General features: G+C 46.2%; 1 protein-coding gene across 1 annotated transcript in view; it reads left to right on the top strand.

Moving 5' to 3' along the window:
* The window catches only part of STK25 (serine/threonine kinase 25), a 444535-nt gene that overhangs the window by 233590 nt on the left and 198581 nt on the right, over positions 1–12364 (top strand). Inside the window, exon 5 of the mRNA XM_086944010.1 lies at positions 10498–10655. Coding sequence (XP_086800136.1) covers positions 10498–10655 — 158 coding nt within the window. The remainder of the gene's footprint in view (positions 1–10497; positions 10656–12364) is intronic.

Raw genomic sequence — 12364 nt, forward strand, 5'->3', positions numbered from 1 at the left:
GTCTCGTGCCCCAAGCTAGGCCAAGCAGGGCCTCCGAAATACACGGCACCGCTCTGGTCCCACCCACGGCTGTAAATCGGCCGATCTTCTCGGCGGGGCACCAACCTCTCGCCGCCTCAGTCGCTTTCGCTCAGCGCCACAATCAGCGGCTCCACACTGCAGTAGGGGGCGGACCCGAGTTGGTCCCCGCTCCCCTCTAGGCCGCGCCAGCGGTCTCCGCACTGCGCCTCCGGCTCGAGTTTGCTCACAGGGCGGACCCAACGGCACTTCCGGTCGGGCCGCAGCTTCCGAGGGTCGCGGCTCAGCTTCCACAGTCCGCTAACAGTGCCTTCTAGCGCACAGATTTCTCTCCCAGCAAGGTCCGCTAGTTCTCCACTGCACCCGCCGTCGCCGGCTAGCGACGATGGGGGGGAGATCAGCAGTGAATAAGGTGCTCAGGGGCCCGGGCCGGAGGAGCTCGCCGAGGCCGCGTCCTTCTACTCCGCCATCTTGGCCAGGCCCCCCTATACTTTAATTTTATAGTACATGTTGCTTCTTTTTTATATGAATAATATTGCAAAGGTTTTAATTAACTATATACAATAAAATTCAATTACTTAATTACACTTACTTAATTACGCCTTAGCATTTTTTTTTATTTGCTCACGCATTTATCAGCCCACATTGTTAGTGCGTTTTTTCAAAAGTAACAACTGCTTAGCTTTGGCCGTGCTTTACATTCGGTTTTCGCTATCCCATTTAGCAACCCGCATTATTTGTGTATTTTCATTTCTCGGGCCGCATTATTGGTGCTATTTGTCACAATGTAGCAACTACTTTGATGGTGGCGTGTTTTTATGTCAGATTTCGCCACGTTATTTCTCAAACCTCATTATCAGTGTCCTATTGCTAATGTTTAAAATATTTCTGCTCAGAAAAATAGTGTTTTAATTACACTTTTTTGGGGGTTATCTAGTGTTTTGCTGTTTAGCGCATAATGTTTATTAATGTAAAATTGTTTTCACGTACAACTATCATGTGATGAAGATTTTTTTTTTTAAACTACATTACTGTCTGTCTTAACCGTTTTATTGTAGCCTCAGCCTACAAATTAACAAGCCTTATTTTCATGCTGTGCTTTGGTGTTACATTACAAACACACCATTTCACCCCTGCTGCTTGTTGACCCGAGACAACGCCGACAGTTGAACCCAGTTCCAGGGTCAGCAGCTCTACCGTAGGCATGCATTGGTTGTGTTAACCCACTAGCCCAGAGCTTTCCAAACTGTGTGTCCTGACACAGTACTGTGTCGCCTGCAAGTGGTGGGTGTGTCGCGGGATGACACCACCGGTATTAAGGGCACTTAGCACATAACTGCTGCTAATTAAGAGGCATTCCTTTGAAAGAGTGTCTTGGAGTCTGCTGCAGCAGCGCGGACTCCGAGACACTGCTCTATGAGGGCCGGGTAGTTCACAACAAAGTCCCATTAACAAGTAAATGAATTTTAAAGACCTGCGAAGTACTCCGGTGTGGCTGTGTGTATGCCCTGTAAGCTGGGGTGAGGTGACAGGAGGTGACAGGCAGAGGGAGGGAGACAGAGGGAGATAAAGGGAGGAAGAGAGTGAGAGAGGGAGACAGAATGTGTGAGACAGAGGGAGGGAGACAGGAGACAGACAGAGGGAGACAGAGGGCGACAGAGGGAGGGAGACAAACATAGGGAGGGAGACAAACCGATGGAGGGAGACAAACCGATGGAGGGAGACAAACCGATGGAGGGAGACAAACCGATGGAGGGAGACAAACCGATGGAGGGAGACAGACCGAGGGAGGGAGACAGACCGAGGGAGGGAGACAGACCGAGGGAGGGAGACAGACCGAGGGAGGGAGACAGACCGAGGGAGGGAGACAGACCGAGGGAGGGAGACAGACCGAGGGAGGGAGACAGACCGAGGGAGGGAGACAGACCGATAAGATGGAGGGAGACAGACCGATAAGATGGAGGGAGACAGACCGATAAGATGGAGGGAGACAGACCGATAAGATGGAGGGAGACAGACCGATAAGATGGAGGGAGACAGACCGATAAGATGGAGGGAGACAGACAGATAAGATGGAGGGAGACAGATAAGATGGAGGGAGACAGATAAGATGGAGGGAGACAGATAAGATAGAGGGAGACAGAGGGGTGGTGACAGACAAGAGGGAGACAGACAAGAGGGAGGAAGACAGAGGGAGAGAGAGGGAGGGAGACAGAGGGAGAGAGACAGAGGTAGACAGATAGAGAGAGTCAGAGTGAGTGAGTGAGTGAGATAGAGGGAGGGAGAGAGAGAGGGAGAGAGGGGGGGAGAGGGAAGGAGACCGAGACAGACAGAGATAGAGACAGACAGAGACAGGGACAGATGGAGACAAATAGAGGCAGGAACAGGGGCAGACAGACAGAGACAGACCGAGATGGAGACAGAGGGAGGGAGACAGGGACAGACAGACAGACAGAGGCAGAGACCGGGACAGACAGAGAGGGAGACGGAGGGAAAGAGAGAGAGGGAGACAGAGGGTGATAGAGGGAGGGAGGGAGGGAGGGAGAGAGACAGAGGGAGGGAGAGAGACAGAGGGAGGGAGACAGACAGACAGAGGGAGGTAGGGAGACAGACAGACAGACAGAGGGAGGGAGGGAGACAGACAGACAGAAGGAGGGAGACAGACAGACAGACAGAGGGAGGGAGACAGACCGGGAGGGAGGCAGACAGAGGGAAGGAGACAGAGGGAGCAAGACTAGACAGAGCGAGACAGAGTGAGGTAGACAGACGATGAAAGACAGAGGGAGACAGCGGGAGGGAGGCAGAGGGAGACAGTCAGGGGGAGACAGAGAGAGAGGGAGACAAAGAGGGAGACAGACAGAGGGAGAGAGAGAGAGAGAGAGAGAGAGAGAGAGAGAGAGACACAGAGGGCGGGAGACAGAGGGCGGGAGACAGAGGGCGGGAGACAGAGGGCGGGAGACAGAGGGCGGGAGACAGAGGGCGGCAGACAGAGGGAGGCAGACAGAGGGAGGCAGACAGAGGGAGGCAGACAGACAGACAGACAGATAGAGGGAGGCAGACAGACAGACAGATAGAGGGAGGGAGACAGACAGACAGACAGAGGGAGGGAGACAGACAGACAGACAGAGGGAGGGAGGCAGACAGACAGACAGAGGGAGGGAGGCAGACAGACAGAGGGAGGGAGGGAGGCAGACAGACAGAGGGAGGGAGACAGACAGACGGAGGGAGGGAGACAGACAGACAGAGAGAGGGAGGGAGACAGACAGAGAGAGGGAGGGAGACAGACAGACAGAGGGAGGGAGACAGACAGACAGAGGGAGGGAGACAGACAGACAGAGGGAGGGAGACAGACAGAGGGAGGGAGGGAGGCAGACAGACAGACAGACAGACAGACAGACAGAGGGAGGGAGGCAGACAGACAGACAGACAGACAGACAGACAGAGGGAGGGAGGGAGGCAGACAGACAGACAGAGGGAGGGAGGCAGACAGACAGAGGGAGGGAGGGAGACAGACAGACAGAGGGAGGGAGACAGACAGAGGGAGGGAGACAGACAGACAGAGGGAGGGAGACAGACAGAGGGAGGGAGACAGACAGACAGAGGGAGGGAGACAGACAGAGGGAGGGAGGGAGGCAGACAGACAGACAGACAGACAGAGGGAGGGAGGGAGGCAGACAGACAGACAGAGGGAGGGAGGGAGGCAGACAGACAGACAGAGGGAGGGAGGGAGACAGACAGACAGACAGACAGACAGAGGGAGGGAGGGAGGGAGGCAGACAGACAGAGGGAGGGAGGCAGACAGACAGACAGACAGAGGGAGGGAGGGAGGGAGGGAGACAGACAGAGGGAGGGAGGCAGACAGAGGGAGGGAGGGAGACAGACAGAGGGAGGGAGGGAGACAGACAGAGGGAGGGAGGGAGACAGAGGGAGGGAGGGAGACAGATAGACAGACAGAGGGAGGGAGACAGATAGACAGACAGAGGGAGGGAGACAGATAGACAGACAGAGGGAGGTAGGGGGTGACAGAGGGAAGGAGACAGAGGGAGCAAGACTAGACAGAGTGAGACAGAGGGAGGTAGACCGACGATGAAAGACAGAGGGAGGGAGGCAGAGAGAAGGAGACAGTTAGAGAGAGGGAGACAGAGTGAGTGAGAACCCCCCAGAACCCCCCTTAGGTGGTTTGGGCTCACTACGCTCCCTCGCTACACTGCCTTACTGTGTCCCAAAATGATGCATCTCCAAAAAGTGTGTCCCCAACATGAAAAGTTTGGAAAACTGTGCTGACTAGCCCCTGACCTTTTTGCCACCATGGTTTTTTTTTTTAACCCACCACAACCTTCTCCCTGCTCTATTTTACTCAACCCCTGCTTCAGCCATGTCCTGCGCCCTCACTCGTGTACCTGATGGCACTGGAGTGATTTACATGAGCACCATGTACATTATACTGACATTTAGACACACTGAGCACTCATACACTGCGCACTCACACACTGCGCACTCACACACTGCGCACTCATACTACTTTAGGCCACACACACTGCGCACTCACACACTGTGCCCTCACACTACTTTAGGCCACACACACTGCGCACTCACACACTGTGCACTCACACACTGCGCACTCACACACTGCGTCCTCGAACTACTTTACGCCACACACACTGCGCCCTCACACTACTTTAGGCCACACACTCTGCACCCTCACGCACTCTGCACCCTCACACACACAGTGCCACATAATTACATGCCACACAATTACACTCTACTGAATACAACATACACTCCACACAATACCACTCAATGCCACATAATTATATGCTACATAATTACACTGCGCTCAACGCAACATACACTCAAAATGCCACTCAGTGCCACATAATTACACTCTACTGAACGCAACACACACTCCAAACAATACCACTCAGTGCCTCATAATTATATGCTACATAATTACAATGCAACATACACTCCAAACAATACCACTCAGTGCCACATAAATACACGCCACACAATTACACTCTACTGAATACAACGTACACTTCTCATAATACCACTCAGTGCCACATAATTAAATGCTACATAATTACACTGTGCTCAACGCAACATACGCTCCAAATACCACTCAGTGCCACATAATTACACGCCACATAATTACACTGCACTCAATGACACATACACTCCAAACACCACTAAGTGCCACATTAATTATATGCTACATATTTACACTGCGCTCAATGCAACATACACTCCAAATACCACTCAGTGCCACATAAGTACACTGCACTAAATACCACATACAATCCAAATACCACTCAGTGCCACCTAATTACATGCCACATATTTACACTGCTCTCAATGCAACACACACTCAAAATACCACTCAGTGCCACATAATTACAACCCACATAATTACACTAAACTCAATGCAACATACACTCCAAATACCACTCAGTGCAACATCGTTACACGCCACATAATTACACTGCACTCAATGTAACATACACTCTAAATACCACTCAGTGCCACATAATTACACGCCACATAATTACACTCTACTGAATGCAACATACACTCCAGACAATACCACTCGGTGCCACATAATGACACGCCACATAATTACACTGCACTCAATGCAACATACACTTCAAATACCACTCAGTGCCACATAATTATATGCTACATATTTACACTACGCTCAACGCAACATACACTCCAAATACCACTCAGTGCCACATAATTACACGCCACATAATTACACTGTTGCCCTCACTCTATCGCCCTCTCTATCTATCTATCTATCTATCTATCTATCTATCTATCTATCTATCTATCTATCTATCTATCTATCTATCTATCTATCTATCTATCTATCTCTCTATCTCTCTATCTCTCTATCTCTCTATCTCTCTATCTCTCTATCTCTCTTTCTCTCTATCTCTCTATCTATCTATCTATCTCTCTATCTCCCTCACTTTATCTATCTGTCGCCCTCACTCTATCTATCGCCCTCACTCTATCTATCGCCCTCACTCTAGCTATCGCCCTCACTCTATCGCCCTCACTCTATCGCCCTCACTCTATCGCCCTCACTCTATCTATCGCCCTCACTCTATCTATCGCCCTCACTCTATCTATCGCCCTCACTCTATCTATCGCCCTCACTCTAGCTATCGCCCTCACTCTAGCTATCGCCCTCACTCTATCTATCGCCCTCACTCTATCTATCGCCCTCACTCTAGCTATCGCCCTCACTCTAGCTATCGCCCTCACTCTATCTATCGCCCTCACTCTATCTATCGCCCTCACTCTATCTATCGCCCTCACTCTATCTATCGCCCTCTATCGCCCTCACTCTAGCTATCGCCCTCACTCTAGCTATCGCCCTCACTCTAGCTATCGCCCTCACTCTATCTATCGCCCTCACTCTATCTATCGCCCTCACTCTATCTATCGCCCTCACTCTATCTATCGCCCTCACTCTATCTATCGCCCTCACTCTATCTATCGCCCTCACTCTATCTATCGCCCTCACTCTATCTATCGCCCTCACTCTATCTATCGCCCTCACTCTATCTATCGCCCTCACTCTATCTATCGCCCTCTATCGCCCCTCACTCTATCTATCGCCCCTCACTCTATCTATCGCCCCTCACTCTTATCTATCTATCGCCCCTCACTCTTATCTATCTATCGCCCCTCACTCTTATCTATCTATCGCCCCTCACTCTTATCTATCTATCGCCCCTCACTCTTATCTATCTATCGCCCTCACTCTATCGCCCCTCACTCTTATCAATCTATTGCCCTCACTCTTATCAATCTATCTATCGCCCTCACTCTATCAATCTATCGTCCTCACTTTATCTATCACCCTCTCTCCCTCTATCGCCCTCTCTCACTCTATCTATCGCCCTCCCTCCCTCTATCTATCGCCCTCCCTCCCTCTATCTATCGCCCTCCCTCCCTCTATCTATCGCCCTCACTCTATCACATCACCACAGCATTACTCAGCACCACCACAGCATCACTCAGTGGCACCACAACATCACTATGCGCTACCACAACATCACTATGCGCTACCACAGCATCACTAAACGCCACAGCATCACTCGTCACCACCACATCACTCATCACCACCACAGCATCAATCTGTGCAACCATTCAACAACAACTGGTTCAAATATGTTCTCTCAATGTTTCAAGCTTTATTACAAATGTCACAAAAAGATGTTAATATTTCACTTCTGTTCTTGGATTTTCGTCACAATAAAATACACTAAACATAATCTTCACAAAAGTTATTTACAAAAGTTTAAGCTATTGCCATTATAAATTACAATAACTTTTATTTAAGTATTAAGTATTAAAAAAAATAAAAGCCATTGTTATTTGTAATATCAATACATCTAAGTCACGTAAATACAACACATATTGCATTACAAATGCTATAGGTGTCACATTTGCGAAAGTTATAACTATTGGCGTTGTAAATGACAAAGCTATTAATTTAGCTATTTTCAAAACCAATACAGAAATTAAAAAATTGTAATTTACAATACCAATAGCTCAAACTTTCCTAATGCGAGACCTATTGCATTGCAAATGCTTGTTTCCCTGGAAAGTGCACCTGAAGCCACCGTATTACTTTAGGCTCAATTGTACTCCTAGAGCACTAATAAACAGATGAATACTTAGATGACAAGGGCTTCCTATGCTAATAAGTTCCAAAGTTTTTTGGGGTTTTAAATACAGAATCGTTTGTCCTTCCTAGCTACAGTAGTCTTAAAGATTGAGATTTTAAATTCCTATTTCCTTCGCAAATGAACTAGTTAGGGTAGATCAGTAACTTTTCAGGTTGGAATAGATTGATGTTCAGAGTTCAACAGTTTGTTTTGGTTGCAATTTGTTTGCTGGTGGGCTGCTCTACTGCATTAACTCTCTGCCAGTTTCCTCTTCACTATCTTCTAGTTTGTCATTTGTACTGGTTTACAGCTCTGATATCCTCCAAAATGTTGGTTCTGAAGTGAGGTTTATTCTTGAATCTCATAAGCATATTAAGAGAATAGAGGCATTTATTTAAGTGCATTTGGACTTTTCAAAATAACACGTGCCTACAGTAATATAGGCAGTGTTTCTCTTCCACCGGAGATATTGATTAATGGGTATACTGATAACTTTGGGTTGGGGTTGTGGGAGGAATTAATGTGCCCGGAGGGTCCCGTTTGAAATGGGGAATTGCAGTGGTATTTGCCTTTCATTTCCCTATTCCTCCTCGTTATTCCTACCGTTATTTCACCCAGAGAATCAACATGCTTTTAGAAAGTGGAATCTTCACGTGAAAGAGAAGGGATTCGTGGAGATACCGTGGATGTCATGATTCAGAAGTGGGCAGTATTGACAGCCACCACTAGATTTTAAAGAGCACTCGGTATGGAGGCCTAAGCGAATTTCTGGCTGAAGCCCTAGGGAACAATAATCTGCATTACACAAGGCGCAACAGAAGCTCGCCTGCCACCTGCACAGTTGTGATAATAGTTAATTTGTTTACTTCTCGATATAAAGGCATTCGCCAGCAACTGTGTACTTCAGTCAGGGACGTGTTATCTTCCCACAAGAGTATAATGGCGCCTTTCAGCAAGGACCACTTAGACTACAGAGCACGTTGCTAATTTCAGTAAAGTACAAGTACACACATGGTGTGCTTTAATGACATTCAACTTGCAGTGGCAGATCAGACAGCTCCACCTGTGTCCTCTTTAGAACAATAGTAAAAACCTTCCACTGGGTAACGTTGCACACTCACTTTGGAACAATATAAGGCAGCAAAATGTATACAAATATTTATTTAAGATAACAAGGACCCCCTGACTAAGTAAGGTACAGGGTAAAACACGATGTGAGTATCTTCCTAGATAATTACTAAACGTCTATACATAATTTGTCATTCCTGAGCAGAGAAAATGTAATGCCAAGCAAGAAGAGTATGTAAAAAAGATCTATATGTATTAAAAAAAATGAAAGAGTAAAATTACAATGAAAAACACAATATATTTAAAAGTAAATTGTAAATACAAAATGTACAATCAAATTAAGATACAAGAATATGCAGTCAATATAATATCACAGTTAAAAACAAAAAACTTTTAAAAACAAAAGAATTCCTTTGTCTAATCTAATAGACAAAAATGTGGCAAGGTTGGAATGAGTTCCGGTTAGCGTTTCGGCGCTATAACAGCGCCTTCTTCTGGGAATCGAGCCACAAATTCCTGTGTTAATATGGACCAGCAATTTGTATATGGTGGGGTTGGTACTTCTGGGCTATAGAGAGTCAGCAGCTGATACCAGGACGCTGTCCGGAGACCAGGCAGATAGATTTCCACCCATCCGGAACGCCAATTTTGATCCTTTATACAACATTTGGCACATGGAATGTATTAAGCCTTAGAAGAAATATCCGATTTGGAATGTCCACATTTATCATATAAGAGCCTCCAAACTTTCTTCTCCGTGATATGTTCCAGTATAATTAAACTACTGTATTGTAGATCTTCATCTAAAGGATCTACATACTATAAAGAAACGGACAATATAAATTCCTTTTAAGTAACGAAAAGAACTCTCTATAGCCCAGAAGTACCAACCCCACCATATACAAATTGCTGATCCATATTAACACAGGAATTTGTGGCTCGATTCCCAGAAGAAGGCGCTGTTATAGCGCCAAAACACGCGTCGGAACTCATACCAACCGTGCCACATTATTGTCGGTTAGATTAGACAAAGGAATTTTTTTGTTTTTGTTTTTAACTGTGATATTATATTGACTGCATATTCTTGTATCTTAATTTGATTGTACATTTTGTATTTACAATTTACTGTTGAATTTATTGTGTTTTTCATTGTAATTTTACTCTCATTTTTTTAATAAATATAGATCTTTTTTACATACTCTTCTTGCTTGACATTACATTTTCGCTGCTCAGGACTGACAAATTATGTATAGACGTTTAGCAATTATAACTGTCTAGGAAGATACTCACATCGTAAAAATATTTATGTGTCAGTCAAATAACTTTATTCCATTCGAATGAATCATAAACATTCACAGAAAAAAAACATACATTCAAGAATAAAAGTTTCTACACCAGAAATTTAGAATATACAGGACAAAGACACATTATGGCCTGATCACATAACCCCTGTAAATTACTTTTACATTGCATAACGTTTCCTTATTATAAAAACAATTTTTATAAAACTAAGTGCAGAGCTGCAGATAGAAAGAGTTGTGACAGTCAAAGTTTCTGATGCCTGGAGATTCCCCCTCAGGTTTCAATTGTAACCAATAGAAAACGCATTTTCTAACAATTAAAGGTGCTATTTTTGCCTTATTTAAATTGATATGGAGTCTGGTGAAGTGAAAATGTTTTATAAACTGAGTAAAAGGAAATGTGAACATTATTAATGTTTTGTTTTTAGCTGCTAACGTGCTGCTTTCGGAGCAAGGGGATGTGAAGCTGGCGGATTTTGGGGTGGCAGGACAGTTAACGGATACCCAGATCAAGAGGAACACTTTTGTCGGTACACCATTCTGGATGGCTCCAGAAGTTATCAAACAGTCTGCTTATGACTTTAAGGTAAGAAAGGTGCTGAGGTGTGTAAAACATGAAAGGTTAGAGTACTTGCCACTGGATAGTTGGCAAACAGTTTTACTCATGTACTACCACTTTGCCCCGGAGATAGGACAAGGAATTAACAAGACTGAGCATTCAATTCAGTCTTGATCCTGTGCCTCATTGGAACAGTCCAACCCAAAATGCCAAGCGCAGTCTTCCCTGGACCGGAAACCAGCATCCTGGGACCTGTTTCGGAGTAACACCCTTCATTAGCCAGGCTAGCTTGAATCCAGTGGTAAAGTGAGCAAGGGACCCACGTCTGGGCATTTCCTGCCAACTTAGGGCGAACAAATCAAACACAAGAAGATGATGGACATAGTGCTGAAACTTTTGGCTTGGCAGTTCGGGCAAGACTGTTTCCATGAGGCACAGGGTCAAGTCTGGTTTACTCAACCACTCCTGAGGCGAAAAGCCGGGAGCTTCGACAGGGACCATTGTAATTTAAAAAATCTTGTGTATTACTTGTATTTTATTTCACTCACCCTTGGCCTCTGCTTTGTTTGACCAACACCCCGCTCAGCCGATTTTGGCGCTGCTGCAGGCGAGTGTTTGGAGAATTATTCGCCACACCTGGCACAGCGGACATGCCCATTCACGCTGGCCACGCCCCCTTTTCTTCCTCACCTCTACCTATATAATATGCTCACCCACCGGAAGCGCAGCTGACGAGCGCAGCGGGCGCGACAATTGCGCGCCGAAGGCGCGCTTAAGGCAAGCTTGTCTGCGCTCGTCCGCGCCGAGACTGCGCCAGAGACCAGCCACCCTGACACGGGTCAGTCATATCTGATTCCTAAATCGACCATTCTCACTTGTACTTCTGAACAACTTCGGAACTTGAACTGTTTAACAGAAGTGTCGCACCCCTTACCTCATCTACTTTACACTGATCTTAATATAGGGCCTTACAAATGCCCATGCTGCACCTCCCCTATGCACCCCTCTATCCCCATTTCTAAGGTCCTAGGAGCACTTATCAACGTCCGTTCAGTCTCTAAACACAAAGTTGAAATTCTGCAATTTATCGAGTTACATCACATAGACCTCCTATTCATCACCGAAACATGGGGTGATGACTCCTCAGGCCCAGATTTTAAAGCAGCCATTCCCGAAAATTACTGTGTCTGTAGACTCGATAGGAAGAAACGTAAGGGTGGAGGAATAGCCATAATATATAAAAACCACTTCAAAGTCAAATTTCTCGACTTAAATGATAGCACCTGCGAGGCTGCTTCTTTTTCCATCACTATTTCCGATATCCAATCATTTTCAGGCATCCTACTCTATCGCCCTCCGGGGTCTAGATTGAAATTTCTTAATAACCTTAACAATTTAATCGAGCTCTCCGCAGGAGCATCACATTTCAACATACTGGGCGATTTTAATTTTTATCTTGAGGCCTTATTCGACCTTGACACCTTGACGCTAACTAATGATCTAGTTGCTGTCGGCCTACAGCAAATTGTCACGCAGCCCACTCATATAGCCTGTCGTACTCTTGACGGGCTATTTACTAGTAATCCTCATATGACTTTATCAAACGTGATCCCTCTCGTATGGACGGACCATTCAGCAGTCTGTTTTTCCTTAAAACGGACTTCTCTGCCATCTCACCCACCATCCCACTCTCCTACTACGACAAGAAATTGGAAAAATGTCGGACCTTTCAGCTT

The sequence above is a fragment of the Lissotriton vulgaris genome, chromosome 11, assembly GCF_964263255.1.
Source record: "Lissotriton vulgaris chromosome 11, aLisVul1.2, whole genome shotgun sequence".
NCBI lineage: Eukaryota > Metazoa > Chordata > Amphibia > Caudata > Salamandridae > Lissotriton > Lissotriton vulgaris.